Source organism: Echinops telfairi, unplaced genomic scaffold, assembly GCF_000313985.2.
Source record: "Echinops telfairi isolate 266 unplaced genomic scaffold, ASM31398v2 ScPeMD7_2565;HRSCAF=3150, whole genome shotgun sequence".
In the NCBI taxonomy this organism is placed as follows: domain Eukaryota; kingdom Metazoa; phylum Chordata; class Mammalia; order Afrosoricida; family Tenrecidae; genus Echinops; species Echinops telfairi.
In genome coordinates, this window is record NW_022106463.1 from 7,180,796 (window position 1) to 7,201,754 (window position 20,959).

A 20,959-nucleotide genomic window follows, 5' to 3' on the forward strand; every position below is an offset into this window, starting at 1 on the left:
ATCCAGAGCTTGTGTCGATCCTTTGTGCTCATTCCCTTAGGGCTGTAGTGCTCCCTCCGCCTGGTCCGCGTCCCTGAGAAGGAGGTTGAAACCAACGCCCTGTTCTACCTTGCGGGGAAATTCTCCCTTTTGCGTTATCCATTCCTTTTCACAAGTAAGTTGAGGAAAATTTAAATGGTCCTTTGGAGTCAAATGGAAGGTTATGAACTAGGGTTTCTTTCTTTCTTTTATATAACTGAAACCTATGAAGCATTTCACTATAGGGTGTACTTGTGCCAGGTGATACAGATAGGTAGATGATCATGATTGATAGACAGACAGACAGATAGATGGATAGATGATAGGCAGATAGTGATAAGTAGGCGAATAGAGACAGGTAGGTAGGTAAGTACACAGACAGATAGGCAGGCAGGAAGATAGATAAGCTCTCCTCTGATCGCCTCGGACTTCTGGGAGGCCGACATTACTCTTGGGACCATTTTTCAGAGGAGGCACACACAAGTCAAGTCACGTCAGGAAACTAGCCCTGTACATGACTGTCCTGTCAGCACATTATCAGCCTGGCTGCCCAAAGCACTTTCTGGCTCTGTAATAGCTACTTAGAAAGTGAAACGTGGATGCTGTGATCAAGAGCGCATGCCCTTTCAGAAGCCTGACGTGGGCTCTCAAGAGCCAGTCTGGAACAAGGCATGAAGATGCACAAAGGTACCACGGTCCAGGCCATGGGCTGCACGTCAGCAGTTGTTTGGGGATTGAGGGAGCTCGTGCATATGAAGCAGTTGGCCCTGTACCTGGGACATCGTAAGTGCTAGATGTGTTGGTAATGGGTGACCAGTACTTCTACGATTATCTGGAGCTGCCCACTGGAAGGCCACTCCGCCTGAAGTGTGATGACAGATTCAGCCAGTGTCCTGTGAAAGCGAACACTAGTCTGACAGGATCATCTGTGCGGGCAGGTTGGGTAACAGGCGTGCATCATCGGACAGGTCTTTTGACTAGGGTCCATCGTCGACAGAAATGTCAGATCCTCTAGGAAACTGGTTCCGATCTGTGTGTAACAGAATGAAGCGTCGCCCAGTCCCGCGCCATCCGCACAATCGTTCCTGTATTTGAACCTATTGTCGCCACCCCTGCATCAACCTCTCTCAGTGAGGGGCTTCTTCTTTTCTCACTGGCCGTCTGCTTCACCAAGCAGGATGCCTTTCTCCAGAGACTGGCCCCTTCTGATCGCCTGTCCAAAGGAAGCAAAACGAGAGGTGGGATGATGCCCTGGGTCTACGCACACTCCAGAACTGCACCTGGGTTCCACTCACTGAGCTAAGTGCTCCCCAGCCTTGGTTCCCTGTGGACTCGTAACAGGTGACTGACGTGTGCTCAAGAAGGATGTGATGTGTTTCTGTGTACTTCACTGCTCCCAGCAAGACACGTGGTGGTTCTGGTAAGGCTCTCTGGAGTGGATTTTTGACTCGGGTGACGGAGTGCAGAGTACATCTACCCCCCAGGGGGTTTTCTAGGCTGTCGCCATCTCTACAAGGACGCATCTCCAGGTCTTTCTGCCTGCAGAGCCACTGGGTACCTTTGAACTATGAACTTGTCGGTTAGTACTCGAGTATTTAACTGTTGCCCCGCCAGTCCTCCTTGCAATAAACACGTAGCTTCCTTAATGACAGAAGGAGCACACTCATACTTCTTGGCAGGGCGGAGGGTGCTCTTGTTTCTGAGATAATTGTGTGACGATATGGTGCTAGTCCCTGTGGGCCTACATTCTGTACACCCTTGTGCGACCTGGAAGAAAAGCGAGGATTACTGCTGTTTGCTTGCGTTTTCCGAGACCAGAAGACTCGTCTCTGTCGTGTCAGCATCGTTGCCCAAGTGGAGATTGTCCATGACTATCAGATTGTCAGGCGCTGATAGTGCCGTGACGAGTTTATCCAGACCCGGGGCAGGTCCTCTGTCTTCATTAATATCTGTCATTGTGGATGTACAGACCCTGAGGGTGGTGACATCGTGCTGATTAGTGGAGAGGGTAGGTGTGAGGTCATTTGATGGTCACTATTGCCCCCTTTCCTAGCAAGTTTGAGGCAAGTGATTGATGGTGGAGTTGATACACAGCCAGAAGGTTTAAGTCCATACCTAGTTTTGCTCTTCCAGGATTCCCTCTTGTCCCCAGGCAGGTTAGGGGAGAAACAGATAAGGAATGCTCCCCAATAGTATGCCAAGTTTCCGTGCGAGGCACCGAGGGTCGAACGATGAGTGACACATAGTCCCTGTTCTTGGGTCGCTCCCCATCCACTCACGTGGTTAAGTGACAGCCAGGACCCGGATCTGTCTACTGTGCTGAGCAGGTTCACCCAAGGGGCTTGTACAGTATCATCCTGCTGTTTCCCACAGTCAGTGGATTGTCTTGAGATAATTTTTCCTCTGTTCCCTCTAAAATCTCTGTAACAAGCAGTTAGACACGATCACGTAGGTAACAGGAGGTTTCTTGTCTTGGGCTTGCAGGCCTGAGAACATCGCCTTTCCCAAGGAATGTGAGGTGGCGGGTCACCCAAAGTACCACGACTAGTTGAGCACATCTGGACGGCGGGGAACGGGGTAGGATTAGGGCAGAGATTGGAGCCACATGCTTTCCTTGCTCATTTTTGAGACAAAGAAGAGAGTGGGAAACATACATGGGAAGCCCGACTTGTCAGAGGGCTGAGGTCAGAGGGGAATAAGGACCCGCTCATCCTCTGAGCCGGGAGTGGTCAACAGACACGTGCTTCCCCATAGGACCGTCTATTTTTGACATCCCTCAGTGTTGGGCAGGGGTATGACACCCACACTTAATGTGTGGGCAGCGTCTTGTGGGCTGTTTGGATCCAAGGATACAACCTAGAACGATCCAAGGGATTAAAAGGATGGCAAAGTGTCCCCCCCGACCGGCGCCTTGTTGAATTTGGAATGACTCACATTTGGGCTTCAGCTCTCCCCAGGGTTAAAGAAATAGGAAAGTGCAACATTATGGTCCAGGCTCAGGGCGGCCCAGCTCTGCAGTCCACTCTACCCTCAAGCTGTGCCATGACGTCCCTCCCTCCGCCCCAGGCTTTCTGCTCCTTTCCTCTGCGTGCGAACAAAAAGTAGCTATGGCTGGAAAGAGTCTTCCTTTAGTGACCCGATCGATTGAAACCCTCTTTCTCGAACGTTAGATAGCATTTGTAGCCACATTTCCTTCAGTATTTCTAATCTGTCAAGTCGTCCTTCTGGAACTAACCAGTCTCTCACTAAGAAAAGCGATGACGGCAATACGTGTACAAATGTGTGTGATGCAATGGATGTATGGAATGTTCTAAGAGCTGTTAGAGCCCCCGATAAAATGAATTTTTAAAAAAGGAGAAAAATGATTGACTAAAATAGGTGTTCTACATGAGGCTCCGATCTGGGTGTGCCCCAGTCAACACCGACTCTTCCACCCTCAAGTCTCCCAGGGAGAGGCTGCCCAGACCCTCTGGGGCTGACTCGGGTTCTGAAAGGAACACAAGAGAAAGAGGGAGAGTCGATTGATTGTTGGACATGACTGTGGGCAAGGAAAGCCAGAGGGGAGGAAGAAACCAGCAAGATGGGCCTTGGTTCTGAACAAGGTTCCCCGAGAGCAGGAAGGAGGGAAGGTCCTGCAGGGAAAGTTCTTTCGTAGACAGGGCTGACACTGAGGGAAAGATCATCTCCACCACTGTCCAGAGAGTCGACCCAAAGCCTCAACCCCCACCCCCACCTCACCCCTCCTGGCCCTATGCGATGAGGCAAGAAGCCATTTTCATGACAGGTCCCAAGGCAACACAAGGCCTCTCCCAAAGCTGAGGAAGTCGCTCCCCCAGCACCTCCTCAGACTGACCCTTTGACCACCCTGAAGGCCCAGGCCCTTTTCCTGCGGCCAACGCAGCAGGAAGAGCTGGCAGGAGTCTAAACACTCCTTCCAACCGACCCCTGCTCTGCCAGCGTCCCCTCCCACCTCGGGTTCTGTTTGTTTTAGGAGAACGTGTGAGGCAGGGACAAGAGTGTCTGCAGACTATGAGTGTGGTGGGGCGCACACACTCCGGCCAGTGATTTGGCACAGCACCCACCGTGGCGGTGGCGTGTTTATGTTGGGGCCCTGAGACAGGACAGTGGTCAGCCACGGCGGAGTGGCCAGCCAGGGAGCCACCTTGGCCTGGCCCTCTGGCGGGGTTCCAAACTGTCTTTTTGTGTCCCCGCTATGTTTTTTTAAAGACACGTTACAGCCACGGGGCCCTCTGCGCCTTGGTTCTCACTCTGGCGAACAGATTCTAATCACCTTCGCATCCTTTACACGTGAAGTGGAATCCCATTAAACAGAGAAGCCCACTGCAGCAAGAAGCTTCTCCGATTTCATCATCCAAGCGAGCGGGGCGTTGGGGTGGGGTGGGGCGCTGACAGAGAATAGAAATGATGCTTGTCTTTGGACTTGTAGAGCTTCCTAGCTTTCCCGCCCCCCACCCCAATAAAACCGTCTTTACTGCTCAATCAGGATATCATTCAGGAACTGTCTTGGGCTCAAGTAGGCAGCCAGTGGGTGCTGGGGGTGTCCCGTTCACCCATGCCTACACCTCCCCTTCTCCTCAGAGGCCCCTCCTGCATTAGCTGCTCCAGGGGGCTCCTTGAAGTCAAACACCTATTAGAAATGTATTGGGGTTCAGAATGAAACAGGCCAACTTCTTCCCGGAACTTGTCCCGAAGCTCATATAGACAAAGTAAACTACCAGGGGGAGAGAGATAGACAGACAGACAGAGACTCAAGTTGGATTAGTTCCTTTTTATTTCTGTTTGGGTTATAATGTGTGGTAAGATATTTTAATGATAAATTTGTCAACCAATAGAGGTGAAGTATACCTGTACATGTAGCCTCAAAATTTGTTTATGATCCAAGCTAATCAAAATCAATTTTAAAAAAATATATTTATTTCTGCCCCTCCGTACACCAAAGGACTGGATGCCCCTTTGTCCTCTTAAAAACGCACAGTTCATTTCCTTTGGCGCCTGCCTGGAACTCAGAGGCGTTTAGAAGACCCCAGTTTTCCTCTGTCTTAAGTGACTCTGGGCCAGGTGTCCCCCTGTGGAGCTTGGGGGAAGTTCCTTGGGGAGAGAGATCGTCTTGCGGGACGGGTGGGCTCTTGTGTGGTGGGGGTAGGAGGATGGGGTTGGGTCTCAGGCTTCCCACCGACCCTGGCAGCACAAGGGAGGCACAAGACTTCCCGGAGTCTTCCTCCGTGGTGAGAGGACTGTGAAATGGCACTGCCGCCCTGCTTCTTCAGCTCACCGGGAGAAGCATTGCGTGTGGCTGGTAAGGCCAGCTCCCGGCTCAGTTGCAGTCCTCCACTCCCCTCGGCCAACCAGGAGACGGAGCTTACTTAGCACAGCCAAGTTTCCAAGGCAAGCTTGGTTTCATGTCCTCTATCCCGGGTCAAAGTTGGTGTTGGATGGCATAGAGTCACTCTGACTCCGGTGACCGGGTTACAGGAGGGCTTGTTTTGACTGTAAATCTTTCCGAGACCAAATGCTCAGGTCTTCCTTCTTCAGAGCTCACAGAACTGGATGGGTTCAAACCACGGATCTTGTCAGCTGTCGTGCCTCTCGGAGCCCTCCGTCTGTGGCCCCTCTTAGAATGGGGCGGTTCTGTTCTTCTCTTTATCTTAGAGAACTTCCAGAACTGAACCAGTTATTCAACTGGTTTTGGAAATCATTTGTGAAATGAGGAGTTCATGCTGGGTACCTTCCAGAACCTGTACCCCCAGATGACAGAGCAGACTGCCCCGTGGGGTGTCCTGGCCTTTCCTCCCGTCTTCATGGGAGCAGATCGCTGGGCCTGTCTCTGGAAGAACTGGAGAGTGAGTTCGAACCACCAACCTTTAGCAGCTGAGTGTTAACCACTGTGCCACCAGGGCTCCTTCTGGGTACTACAACAGGCACCAACAGTGAGCACTTCCTAGAAAGGCAGGGAAGGGTTGTTTCTCTCTCTTCCTCTTCTTCCTCCTCCTCCTTCTTCTTCTTGTCCTCCTCCTCCTCCTTCTCCTTCTAGCTCCTGCTTTTCTCCAGAGAGGACCACTTCCAGGGAAACACAGCCACTTGCCATCCCTGGCTCACACACCCAACTTCCCGTTCCACTCCACGGGAGGTAGCAATCCTTCCTCTAGAGCAGCGGTTCTCAGCCTTGCTAATGCTGAGACCCCTTAATACAGTTCCTCATGTTGTGGTGACACCCCCCCCCCCCGCCACACACACACACACACACACACCATAACATTATTTTCATTGCTCCTTCATAACTGTAATCTTGCTACTGTTATAAATCAGGCAGGCCCTGTGAAAAGGTCATTCAATCCCCAAAGGGGTCGTGACCCACAGATTGAGAACCACTGCACTAAAGAAAAGGAAAAGCCCACTCCGTTTTGTAGGTCAGGGTAGGGCAATGCCCGACGGGAGGAAGAAATTCTGAAAATCAGAATGGGTTGAAATGCCGTCCAAGCCCAGAGGGGGACCCCAAAGTCGATGGCTGAGGTGTCTTGGTTCTCTAGTGGCACCATAGCAAAGGCACTACCCTGGCCGACTTGAACCCACGGACACTTCTCTCACCGTTTATCTCCTTTGAGTTGCTCTTCCTGGGCCATCTCCTGGCAACTTGGCCTCCTCTCCCTTCACCTCTGCTGCTCACTCGCTTGCTCCATTGCTTCAGACACATCCCACGAGAACCCTGCCTCATTCACTTGACAAAGACGTGCTCCCAAATCCGATCATCCCTAGGTGTAGAGGCTGGGATTCACAGCTCGTATGCTAACGTGCACCCAGCAATGTGTACATAGTCACCATTCTGCGAGCTCATTCTTGGCGGTCTGGGGGCCAGTGGTGGTGGTGGTGGTGGGGGAGTCTGAGAGCAGGAACTGTGCAGTGACCGAGCAAGCCCTCAACTATCAACTGTTCTGGCGGGCTGCGGCCTGGTGCTTTGGTGGAAGAGTGGGCAAAGTGTTGGGCTGCTAACTAAAGTCGGGTACAAACCCACCAGCCACACTGCAGGAGGAAGAGGAGGCTGTCTGCTCCTATAAAGGCTTCCAGCCTCAGGAACCCTATGGAGCAGTTCACCCCTGTCCTTCGGTCTCTGGGAGTCGGAATGGATTTGATTGCAGTGGGTTTGAGGTCATGAGAGATGCTGACGGAATCTGGCAGAGAACATGAACCACGATATGCAAACGAAATCGGGGGAGAGTTTTCTAAAATGCTGAGTGCAGTCATGCTATTTGCCTAGTAAAGCTTTGAGAAGCCCCTTCTTCCTGTCTACCAACCATTGATGGCGTACACCTTGTTATCTAACGGGGGAGCAGGGACATTGAGTAGGGTTAAGTGCTCAGCTGCTGGAGTGAGACTTGACTGGGCACAAATTCTGCCTCTGCCACCGGTGTGGCTTCAAGTAATTTACTTAGTCTTAGTCTTTCTGATCGTAAGTTTCCTTATCCATTGAGTGGATGTTACTAGTATCTATTTGTGGGGTGAGGGGATGTGGTATTAGTGAGCTAGGCATATGAATTCCTTGCTAATTCATGAGTCTGAATCATCTTTGTTCAATGAGTCCTTCAGCATTCCACATTGTGTATAACCTAAGATCAGTGCAATGCCAGGCTTTTAAAAGGAAGGTCACTTGAATGTCGTTCATCATAGGATGAAAGTTGCTATCATTGGGTGCAGTCAGATTAATCCCAATTCAGTGACCCTACAGGACAGAGAAGGACTTCCCCATAAGACTGCCAAGGTGGTAACTTCTATAAGATTGATTAGTGCAATGCCAGGCTTTTAAAAGGAAGGTCACTTGAATGTCGTTCATCCTAGGATGAAAGTTGCTGTCATTGGGTACTGTCAGATTAATCCCAACTCAGTGACCCTACAGGACAGAGGAGGACTTCCCCATAAGACTGACAAGGCGGTAACTTCTATAAGATTGATAGGGACCCTATAGTTCAAATGGACTTGATGCCGTGAGAGTTTGTCTTTATAGGAGTGGCCTACCTCATCTTAGTCTTACCTAGCAGCTGGTGGGTTTGAATTGCTAACTTTGTAGCTAGCAGTCCAACTTGAAACCCACGATGACAGCCAGGTACCTTATTAACATTACAACTTATTAGTATCCTTATTAATACCAAAACTAGAATGTTGCCAGGGAGAATTTAAGAATGGCTGCAGCAGTACCACAGGGAACTGGTGGGAATTTGCACTGGGTTCAGAAGAGGGCATGGAGCAACAAATGTCGTTGCTGATGTCCAGCGGATCTTGGCTGAAAGCAAAGAATACCAGAAAGATGACCACCTGCGTGTTACTGACTGTGCAAAGGCATATGACGGTGTGGATTATAACACATGATGGGCAATATGACCAAGAATGGGGATTCCAGAACACTCAGTTGCTCTCGTGCAGAACGTCTACACAGCCCAAGAGGCAGTCGTTAGAACAAAACAAGGAGTGGGCCTGGTTTGAAATGAAGTAAGGTGTGTGTCAAGGTTGTACCTGATCTCCCTACATATTCAATCTGTACGATGAGCACACATGTGATCTCAGAAGCTGAAGTCAGGATGGGAGGAATGCTCGTGAACAGCCTGAAAACAAAGCAGACTGGAGCCACTTAATGAGGAAGATCAAAGACCTCACACAGCCTGTGGATTAGACTTCAACATCAAGAAAACAAACATTCTCACAACTAGACCAATAAGCAAGAGCGCAGTCAATGGAGAAGAGCGGAAACTGCCAACGATTTCATCTTGTTGGACCCACAGCCAATACCCATGGAAGCAGCAGTCAAGAAATCACATGACATACTGTGTTGGGGAAATCTGCTGCGACACAGCCCCTCTAAGATGTTAAAGAGAAACGATGACTAGAGTCGTGATGAGGACAAGGGTGCGCCTGATCCAAGCCGTGGGCCCTTCAGTGGTCTCATATGCATGAAGAAGCTGGATAATGCCGAAGAAAGACTGAAGCAGAACTGATGTCTCGGAATGATGGGGTTGGCAAAGAATATTCAACATACAGCAGACTCCCCAAAGAAAAACAGCTCTGTCTTGGAAGAAGCACAGCCAGAGAGGGCTCCTTAGAAACAAGGATGGCGAGACTTGGTTGGTCTCACACACTTTGGACGTGTTGTCAGGAGAGACCAGTCCCTGGAGAAAGTCATTATGCTTGGTACAGTAGCGGGTCAGCAAAAAAAAAAGTGTGGGGGGTGGGGGTGGGGGTGGGACTCCTCCATGAATCGGCACAGAGGCGCAACAATGGACCAAACGTGAGAATAACCGAAGCGAGCCCAGGCCCAGCCAGCGTTTCCTCTTGTTGTAATAGGTTTGGTTCGCCATGAGTCAGAACCGGCTTGATGGCACCTGAGAACAGCAACAGCAGGAACTGTGTCCAGGTGGCTCCCTGTTGGAGCTGTGCAGCCTGCCACGTTGCCACGGAAGGCCCCAGCTCCTGTGTGCAGGGTCCAGGACCGGCTGGCTTCTCTCTAACTCCTTTAGATCCATCTCGAGTCTGAATGGCAGGGCAGTCAGCGGAGATGACATGGAGTACCCTCCTGGCCCGGGATGTTGTTCCTTCTCTTCCTTTTCGTGGTTATAAATACCCCCATGCTGTTGTACTTGGCTTGCTGTATGCAAATGGAGGGCCGAGGCTGAGAACTCATTAGGAAGGGGACAGAGGCTTGGAGCAGAGAGAGGACAGCGGCTGCACTGCCCTTGATAACAGTGGCCTTGTCCAGAATAGTGCCTGGGAGCTTTCTTATCTCGCCGAAGCAGGAGGTGCTGTGTGCTTCCTGTGCGACATCGGGAGGGAGCGCAGCTTTCCTCTAGTTGTTCGGCTTCCTCCCCCCTCAGGAGGGTTCCCAGCACAGCCATTATCTCTGCATCTTCAAACCTGGCACCACAGACTTCCTCAGGAGTATTCTTAAGGCAGATTCCCCTCCCCCCGAAATCTCTTTTCAAGTGCTGTTGGATAGCCAGGCTCCAACATGACCTTCTATTTTTTTGTGTGTGGTCGCAATGACAAAGGAGGTGTGTGTAGGAGGGGGGCGGTGTTAGCCCCCTAAATGCCTTTTTTTTAAACTTTAAAAAAAAACCCTGAAATCTGACTTTTTCATTTGGGGAGGAGGGGACATCCAGGAAGTGGGGAGCATAGTTTCACCTGCAGTGCCACCTACCTATCTTTAGAGCGGTGCTTTCCAACCACGAACCCTCCGAAGTGCGGGCAGGCGTTGACGGCCCCCAGGGCACTTGGCAGCAGCTGGCATTCCCCTGGGGAAGCTGCCAGGCTTGATTTACCCTAACCTAAGGCTTTGGGTTTCCTGAAATGGGCATCGTAGGCGGAGGCCTGCCCTGTTTATTTCAGGTGAGGGGCCTTTCTTACAGCTCTAAGACAGCAGTTCTCAATCTGTGGGTGGCGGCCCCTTTTGGGGGGTCGCCCGATTCACAACAGTAGCAAAATTACAGTTATGAAGTAGCAATGAAAATAATGTTATGGTCGGAAGGGGAGGTCACCACAACACGAGGAACTGTATTAAAGGGTCGTGGCATTAGGAAGGTTAAGAACCACTGCTCTAAGAGATTGACAACCCACTGGTATCAAAATGCGGGTCATTGTGCACATGTGTACGCAGGTCAGTGGACCGTGTGTGCTGCTGGTGTGTCCCATCAAGTCAGTCCCAGCTCAGACTGGCCCCAGGTGACAGTGGAGCTGCCCCATGGGATCCTCGAGGCCACAGATCACCAGGTCTTTCCCCCGAGGGGCCACTGGATGGGTTTGAACCAGCAACGATTGGGTAGCAGTGTAGTCCTTGTATTCCATTCCCACCTCCAGCTTCCATGCACTTGAGCGATTGGTGTCACTCATACGCGAAAGTTGAGTTATAGTTCAAGGTACGCTTCATAGGAGAGATCGCCAAAAATGCATAGAAAAACAGCGTGGAAAGATCATGGCATCTGCCCTGAGCTCCCTCCTGGGTTCAGGTAGAGGAGTGATCACTTAGAACATGTGGACAAAGTCACTTTTAGATAATGATTTGTTATTAAAACATTTCACATAAAGGGGAAATGTGATTTCTCTTGGCTTCATCCTACACACACACACACACACACACACACACACACACACACACACATCCTGGTGACCCAGGAAATGTTAAAATGTGTCCCTGTTTTACCTAATGACTAAAGGACTAACTAATAAGAATGAAAGAAATCCCTGATGGATGGGGCAGTCTATATTCTTTCTTATTTTAATCGAGCTATAAAAAAGAAAGAAAATCAAAGCATTTGAAGAACTCTGACAGATGAATTAGGTACAAACCACACCATGGAATTAGTGCTAATAGTAGGCTTTATACTGAGCTGCTCACCACAAGGTCAGCCGTTCAAACCCACCAGCTGCTCCAAGGAAGAAAGATGAGGCTTTCCCAAAGGGGAAGCTCTACCCTGCTCTAAAAGTATAGGGCTGCTATGAGTTGGCATCGACTTGATGGCATTGAGTCTGTTTGTAATCACAGACTTGTTAGAAAATGTACCTGTTTTAGACCTATACATCGAAGGATGGAAATGAGCCCTGGTTGTGCAGCGGGTTAAACAGGAGGCTGCTAACTGCAAGGTTAGTGGTTCAAGCCCACCAGGTGCTCACTCCTTGGGAGAAAGATGAGGCTGTCTCATAAAAAGCTATAGTCTCAAAACCCTATGAGGGCAGTTCTACTCTGTCCTGCTGGGTCCTGTAAGTTAGGGTTGACCTGAGAACTGTGTGTTTGTTTGTTGCTTTTTAACGAAAGGACATAAAGTGAATACCGCTGGGAGTTAGATAAGCCTTAAAATATTCCGCAAGAGAAAGGGCATGGGAGAAATACAGGGTAGATGAGCAAATGAGAGTCTGTGTGAGGTGTGGGTGGGGGGCTTAGGGGTGGGCCTTCAAAAAGCTCATGGGAAAATTCCCTTGTCTTTCTATTCCATTTCCCCCCAAACTTTTGAAGTTCCCTGTATTCCATTCTAGTCTCACCTCTTGAGTACATGTGACGGTTAAGACACAAAGCCAGCGAAGGGCAGCTCTTCCTGCAAATAGCAGACCTTTATGCCCGCCTGGGTGTTCACAAATGCTTAGGGAAGCTTTCCACTCCCTTCTATGGGCTCCTTTTTGGGGGGGTAACGCCATTAAAACCCAGAGATTACACATTCCATATGCAACTAGTCATTAAATGGTTCCTGAAGGCCCTGGGGGGCTGGAATGGCTCAGAAGACTGCAATCTGGAAGCGAGGTGTCAAAATAAAGTCCCAACAACTAGACGTGGCCTAGAAGGGACGCCCAAGGTGGTGGTACGCTCGAAGCAGTAACCTATAGGTATCATCACACCTCTCCTTCCGGCTTGCACTGGAAGCTAACATGCAGAGCCTATAGGTGCAAAAAGCATCATCACACTTCTCCTTCCAGTTTACACTGGAAGTCAATTTGCAGAGCCCACAGGTACCTATGGTATCATTACACCTCCTCTCCCAGCTTGCACCGGAAGCTAACTTGCAAAACCCACAGACACTGTAGTTCTTGGTATATTTGCATCGTGTCCCGAATAAATCCATATTTAAATCGCCATCAATTTTCAGCCTTTTGGCTAAGATTAAGTGCATATTTAAATCGCCAATTAAGTTCAAGGGCCCCGCACCAGGAAATCTCATTTGGTAATAAGTTGTAGAAAGGGAAATCATCCAGGGGCTGGTTTACCACACGTGAGTGTGTGATGCGCTGTCAGGCTAGGGCCATGCACCCACCCACGTGATCAGGGATGGGACACACGAGTCACAGGCCGGAGTCAGGGCCCAAGTGCTCAGGGCTTACAGAGCGATTCAGCCCTGAGAGCTCACAGGGGACAGCAGAGGGTAGGCAAAGCTGCTTGGGGATGATCACGCTTAGGGGCGAAGATGTGGGGGTGAAGGGATGGGATGGATGGGGAGAGGGGGACTGCAGGGAGGGAGGCAAACCACCCAGCTGCTGCCAACCCTTGTGTGTGAGGTTAGAGCTGGGCACTCTCGGGTTTGCAATGGTTGTAATCTTTCAAAAGTAGATCTTATGAGATGCCTTGGAGTGGACTCTAAGAAACAACCTTTCAGTTCACAGTAGCTGAACCCTTAACCATGGAGGGGGGGACAACAACGAGAGTGAGTCCAGTCAATTCAGTGCTGTCTGGTTAATTCTGACTCAGAGGAACCTTACGACAGAGTAGAGTTCTGCCCATAGGATTTCCAATACTTAGGGAAGCAGATTGACTCATTCTCCCTCAGACCTGCTGGGTGATTTGAACAGCCAGCTTTCTGGTTAGCAGCCAAGTGTTAGGGTGGGCGGAATCTCCCACTGTTGTCAACTCCATCTGAGTCCTAGTAGCCCTACTGGACAGCTTAGAACCACTGCCTAGGGTTTCCAGGGCTGTACATCTTTACGGGAGCAGACAGCCTCATATGCCTCCCAAGGAGTGGTTGGTGGTTTTAAACCACTGACCTTTTGATCAGAAGGGCATGCTTGTGGGCATACAGGGAAACAGGAAGAGTACTAGTATTCCGTAATATCGCTGCATTTCAAGAAGGCTACAAGCGCACCCACCTAAGCAAAAGGTCAGCAATTCAAACTCACCAGCCACCCCTCAGGCAAAAGATGAGACTGCGCCTGTAAATATTGTCTTTAACTTACACCTGTCTGAGTAAAGCAAGTCACTGCACCTTGGTCATGCTTCTTTTCCCAGAGAAATGTGGTCTAGGGCGTAGGTGCCTTGACTCCTGGCCCTGGACTCTTTAGATCAAACCAACCAGGCTGTGCGGTCAAGGTAGGAGACGTAGGTAGGGAACAAACAGACTGTGGAAGGCAGTTCAAACCCACCCAACATCTCTACTGATGAGAACCATCTGCTCCCGTCAGGTTGACAGCGTAGGAAACCCTACAGGGCAGCCCAGCTCTTGTCACACTTGGGAGTTGAGTCAGAATCCACTCAAGGGCATCCAACAACAGAAGCCATGGTTCATAAAGACCAAGACAACCCCACTGCCATGGAGTGGGTTCCAATTGACAGCCACCCTATCAAACAGAGTAGAACCACCACGCCCCCGGCTGGACCCCCTGCTCCACGACATACATACGAGACTTAGGAAATGATCGACATATTTGCATCTGTGATTTACATTGCAAAGCAGAGGTACACAGAAGCCTTCAAATGTGTTTGAAAGACCACGTCAGCTTCCAGATAGATGCACCAGTTCTGTTCCCCCTCCATGCAGTGGTAATAAACTGGCTAGTTTAAGCAACAGATTCCAGGAACTTTAGAAACAAAAAGGAACTTCACGCTGACTGACTTCAGCCCCTTGTTTCATAATTAAACAACGAAGATCTGAGAAATGGAAGGGTTGGCCATGTGTACCCCACACTCCACAAGAAACAGACTAGAATTCAGAAAGCACCTCATGTTATCTGTTCTTATACATGATTTCATTAGTCCCGGGAGGAAACTATCTCTACAACTAAATATTCAAATGAAAGGAAGCCTTTTATAGATGGGAAATGCTTGTTTCCACATTTACCATCATTCGTTTTCCCTCCCTCTCTGTTTGTGTGCTACTTCCACCAGGAACTAATTCAAATCTAGATATGGTATTGTCTTTTCTTTCAGGATTGTGGTGTTTGACCTTTAGAACAGGAAGCATTTAGGAAGACATGCTGGCATGAGCTTTTTCTTTTTCTTTTCCCCTGTATCGGGTAAATCTATTGACTATTTCCAAGTTTTGAAACTAGATAAAGGGGGAAAACCTAAAGAAGAGAAGACTTGGATGAAACGGACAACGTTGTTAGCAGAGGACTCTGTCTTCATCCACCTGTCTCCATTGGCAGGATCTGGGGCCCAGTGATTTAAGGTCATTTGTTTGGATATAACAGCCGCTCTGAGAGAGAACAATGAAGCGGTCTGCTCACTTAAAGATACAAGTCCACTAGGACTGTTCTACCCTGTCCTGTAAGGTCCCCACTGGCTTCGGGATGCCGCAGAGCCACTTTGTGATGACTTCCTTCTTTTTGTTTTGTTCTATTAGGTCTGGCTTTTGTTCCAGTAATGCAGAGCCCTTGCTCCTGACTCCTGATAGCAACGTGGGAAACAGAATTGAAAGCATCACTCAGCGTATGGCAGTAATCGAAGGGAAGAATAAGGTATTGTGTATAAAAATAAGCATTGGGATAATTATCCTAAAAATACACCACCAGCGCCCATGTTTGCGTTTAATGGGACTAGAAGTAATCAAACATGAGAACAAAATCCCAGAGAGCAGGAAGATCGTGGAGAGAGGCAGAGGGTGGGGATGGATTGACCATGCAACTGCATGGGCCAAGTGGTCACCACTTTCCAAGTCATGATACCCAGTGCCACAGAGTCGATTCCCATTCACAGTGATCCCACGGGACACCGCACAGCTTCCCATTGGGGCTTCCTTGGCTGTCATCCTTATGGGAGCAGGTGTCAGGTTGTCTCCCATGGAGGTGCTGGTGGGTTAGTGCAGCCACTTTGGGGTTAGCAGCTACGAGGTTCACCACTGTACCACCAGGGTTCCTTAAAGCAATGCTACCTGGTCTACAGAAGAGGTACAGCTGTCTTCCAGGACTGCACGATGCACCCTGTCAGTCGTTTTCCGCCCTGACGGCAGAGTTGAAGACTCTGGCCCCGTCGGTTGCTGTCGAGTAGAACTGCCCCAGAGCGCTTTCTGAGCTGTGATCCAATACACCACACCATGATGGACACACTGTTGAAGTTGTCACGGGTTGCATGTTACTTGGACCCTCGGCCAATGCCCACGCAAGCAGTGGTCCAGAAATCAAATGATGCATTGCATTGGGCAGGTCTGTTGTAAAAGATCCCTTGAAGGTATTCAAAGGTAAAGATGTCGTTTTGAGCACTAAGGTGTGCCTGATCAAGCCCTGGTATTTTCCTGGTCACTTCCTATGCGCGTGAAAGCTGGACCATGCATGAGGAAGATCAGAGAAGAATCCATGCATATAAGTTACGGTGCTGGTGAAGAATACTGGGCAGATGTCCCATGAACCACCAGCAGAATAAGCCAATCTGTTGGAGGTGGTAGAGCCAGAATGCTCCTTAAAAGCGAAGATGTTGAGACGTTGTCTCATGGTACTTTGATCATGTTCTCAGGAGGGACACCAGTCCCTGGAGAAGGACACCATGCTTGGTAAAGTAGAGCATCAGAAAAAGCAAAAAGAAAAAAAGAGGAAGAAGGTCCACGAAGTGGGTTGATACAGTGGCTGCAGCAACAAGCTCAAACAAGGCCAGGATCGTGACAGTGGTGCAGGACCCGGCGGGGTTTCCTCTGGTCCTACTACTGTGTACATCTAACAGCAAGAATAGCGAGTTGCCAGGTCTCTGTCCCGAGGAGCTTCTGGATGGGTTTGAACCGCCACCTTTGTAGTTTACAGCTGAGTTGTGCTGCTAGGCTCCTTCCAGTTGGTAGTACCTCGGGGGTTAGTACCTGATGTGGCCACAGGACTGAGACTTTCTGGCCTGTATCCAGGGGAACCCCAATAAGCAACAGCCTGGAGTCTTGGGTGGCACAGACAGCTAAGGGACTGGGTGGCCCCCACCCACAGAGAGAGGTGGGTTTGAAGACAATTCTGGTTATCTGCCGCTCGAGTCACTGTCACGGGCGGGCTGCGGGGGGGCCACTGTAGTCAGAATCTACTGGACAGCAACTGGGGGTGGCGGGAGGGAGCCAGGTCATTAGGAAAAGGCTTTCCAGGCTGGCGTGCAGGGTTTCCATTTCATAAAAGAGAGAGCTCGTTTTCCCTGTGAATGGGAGGCCTGGCTAAGTGGGGCGGATGAACACGTAGGAGCAGGAGGCCTGCAGCTAGATCTCTGTCCCATTGGGGTCCAGGCAGTCCCCATCTTCCCGTTTTCCAGGCTCCCCCCTCCCCAGTTTTTAATACACTTTTCAAGCCCGAAAAATCTCGCTGGACCTCAGACTTGGTGATGCTTTGCTGAATTTGTGAAGCATGTACTTTAAAAAATAAGCAAATCTGCTATGGTCAAGTATATCAGGAGCCCTTGTGGCCTAGTGGGCTATGCCTTGGGCTGCTAACCACAAGGTCAGTAGTTTGAAACAACCAGCCACTCTGCGGGAGAAAGAGGAGGCTTTCTTCTCTCTTGAAGATTTAGTGTCTCCAAAACACACAGGGGTAGTTCTACTCTGTCCCAGAGGGTTGCTAAAGTCGGGGTGGACTTTGGCAGTGAGCATGATAGCAATAGTGATGCTTAAAAAAAAAACCCAAACTTTAAAGAACCCCTTAGTAAACTGTTTCCCATTGCATGCACATCTTATGCTTTGGAAGGAGCTGTGATAGTTCAGATACAAGCCCAAGGATCAGCAGTTTGGATCTACCAGGTGGTTTCACGGGAGCAACGGCTGACGATCTGCTCCAGTAGCCAGATGACTCTTCAGGAGGCTTACGGGCAGTTCTGCTCTGCCCCTTGGTCGCCATAAACCAACCCCATTGGCACAAACAACCTCTTCTGTGGCCCAACCCACTGCCATCAACTCATACCCTGACTCCTGGCGACCCAATGACACTGGATACTTATGCCCCTGTGGGTTCCCAGGGTGTAAATCTTTCTGGGAGCAAGCAGCATCCTCTTGCTCCCTTGGAGTGCCTGGTTGGTTTGAACTGCCAACCTCATGATTGGCAGCCCAACACATCACACGCCACACACCACCAGGACCCTTCTTATTTGGAGAAGAGGCCGTTACAGCAAAGAACATCTCGTATTCTCCATTGTTGCAAAACGCTTTGGCATATACTGATGTCAGCAGTAGTCTTTGACAAGCCAGAATGGTCGCCTCCATTTTTAAAGATAACAAATAAGACAGGGTGCTAAGATGAGGAACCTCAAGCCGCTTGGGTACAAGTAGCAATCAGGGTCTCAGGGGCTCAACCCAGTTCCCAGCCAACTGAGCCCAGACAGGAATCAGTCAGGGTGACAATGGCCGGCACGCCCACAACACTCCCTTGTCAAAGATTGAAGGACCATGTTTCACGACGACAGTGAACAAGATCCTTTCGGGCCCTTTTTCTAGCATATCCAGGAACCGTCGTTTTAAAAAATGTTCCATTATGTTTAGCTATTATTGAGAGGCTGTTTGAATAGGACACTCATACTTAGAATGGAGGTAATTCCATAAATTCACAAGTTTAGTTTGGATGATACGACACTGAAAAAAAAAGCATCACCTGGACTTTGCGAATAGTAGATATCAAGTTCAGAGGCCTGGTAGGATGCATAGCTGCTACCCAAAATGTTGGTGGTTCAAACCCATTCAGTGACATGGACGCCATCCTGCCAGCTTTTCACACCCTCCCTCTCTGGGTTAGTCTTCTCCACTAACAAACTCACTGCCCTGAGCTTCCTGTCTAAGCCTCAATCTAAAATTGCTCTTGTCAATTTGATTCAACATACAAAACAAACAAGCTCACTGCTAATGTTAATAAAAGACAGAAAGAAAAAGAAAGATATTTTGTTACCAATTAAGCGAAACCACTGTCTGGACAAACCAATGGAAGCAGTGTGGACAAAGCGTTCCTTAGCGGCAAGGATGGTGAAACTTCATCTCACGTACTTTGGACTCCTCGTGAGGAGAGACCAGTCCCTGGAGAAGGACATCCTGCTTGGCAAAGTGGACGGGAAGCGAAAAAGAGAAAGACCCTCAACAAGATCCACTGACACGGTGGCTGCAACAATGGGCTCGAGGATAGGACCGACCGTGAAGACGGCTCAGGGCCAGGCAGTGTTTTGTTCTCGGGCTGGGGCCATGTTTCCTTCTGTTGTGCATAGGGTCACTATGGGTCAGAGCCAACTGGATGGCACATACAAGGACAGCATCGGTTTTAAGAAGGTATCAGGAAATGTTTTCGGTTTATAGTTTAAAGATTACCTCAGGGCAATAATTTAAGGCTGGTTTCATTCAGCCTTCCTGACTCCTGAAAGTCTGGATTTTATGACAATTTGAAATTCTGTTCTCCATTTCCCCCCTTTTGATCATAACTTCTCAACAGACTCCTTGATCAAAATGTTCAGTAATAGAAGCTGGGCACCATCTACCTCTTCAGGATTCTCGGCAATCGTTGTTCATGGAAGTAGTCAGCCACCTATTCTCTTTCATCCTCCTATGCCAGACTGTCCTTCTTCCAATGTTCTAGGCCAATGGAGGCCCTTGTCATATCTTGAGTGGCTGTCCCATGAAATCATGACCATTGAGCTCCAAACCAAGGAAGCACATTTCATGAGGATGTTGTGCTACACAAGCAGCCTCAACCATCAGTCTTGGGTTGGGTTTGGTTTTTACTCTCATTTCAAATCTGTCAAACAACTTTTGCCAATTCAATGCTTTCCGTTGAGCACCCTACTGGTATGTAATTACAGTAATCTGCTGTGCTACTCTACTCATAATTAGTGCAAATTTTCCAATACTGTTAACCGCCCCCTCAACCATTCCCCCTCCCTTCTACCTCTGGTAACCACTGGGCTTGTAGAAATTTGCCTTTTTGTACAGTGACAAACTTTTAATATTCTTTCTAAATGAAGGTATGCATCTATGTGTAGGATGCATATCCTGTTAGCAGCTCGAACTATCACACCTTTAGACCTAACTGTAACACCTTCCTCATTTCGTGGCCTGGATTTATGAGAATTTACCAGTTCTACTCTTATCTATTAGCATGTGTGTGTGTGTGTACACAAAACAAGTGTAATCTTACTTATGACCATGACAAGTGGAACTTCTATTTGTAGATTATTTGTAGATTATTTGCACTGGACTTTCCAACTGCTTGTAGTGTCCATGAATAAGTGAAAAGTCCCCACGGAAGTAACGATGGCCCTGGAATCCACAGACAGCAACTGGGGTTGTGTAGTTAGGGGACGGGTGGAGAAGGCATCTTTCTTGCTGGGTCTCCTGGTGGATTTCAGACATTTGTTTCATTCATTGTTTTGTTCTTTGTTTAAATCAAGAAAGGCTGTGCTGTTGATGGTTGACGTCTGTGTGCTCCCAAGTAGATTTCTACTCAAAGCAACCCCGTGTGACAGACCAGGTGTCCCATTGTTGTTGTTGCTAAGTGTTATCAAGTCAGCTCCGACTCGGATGGGCTGTCTGTACAACAGACTAAAACCTGCCCCCTAGGGTTTCTTTGAGCTCTAATGTAAATATGGTCATTTGTGAGATGGCATCCACTTCATGGCAGTGGGTTTGACGGGGTTTGGTTACATCTATCTTACTGTGTTTTAGGGAGACGTCTATACAACAAATTAGATGCCCGTTTAACAATCCAGAAACACATCATTCTGGGACATTGGTGGCTACCCCTTCCACATGGCAGCACTCCCCCCATCTTCTTCCCTCAACTTTCCATGCCCTCTGTCTGCTCATCTTTCTGTAGACTGAATGTTGGCGCTAGACCAATCTACTACGCTACTCAAAGGTGACCTCTGAGGGTCGTTTCAGTTCCAGGGGAAAGGGGGTCTCTTAAGGGTGGTAGTTAGGCTGTGATGGGAGCAGATCACCCCACAGCCTCTAGGTGGGTCCAAACCACCAGGCTTTAGCTGCTTAGTTCTTGTACCACCAGGACTCCTCTAGGAAGGACAGCGAGTGCAATGAAATTCCACTGCCTTGGTTCTGGCTTAGATTAATGAAACGTGAGTCATCAATTGGCATTGCTGACAGCAAGTGTAGAGGTTTCATATTCATTCACTGGAGGTTGCCAGATTATTGGGCTTGTAAAAATGGAGTAGGAAATAGAAGGGACCTGGTGATAGACACACACACACACACACACACACACACACACACACACGACATATTAGAGCATTCATTAGAAGGGACCTGGTGAT

At 49.1% G+C, this 20,959-nt stretch overlaps 1 protein-coding gene across 1 annotated transcript in view; it reads left to right on the forward strand.

Annotated features, from left to right (window-relative positions):
• Positions 1-20,959, forward strand: part of FLT1 (fms related receptor tyrosine kinase 1) — a 181,090-nt gene that overhangs the window by 69,321 nt on the left and 90,810 nt on the right. The window contains exon 13 of the mRNA XM_045293991.1: positions 15,114-15,228. Coding sequence (XP_045149926.1) covers positions 15,114-15,228 — 115 coding nt within the window. The remainder of the gene's footprint in view (positions 1-15,113; positions 15,229-20,959) is intronic.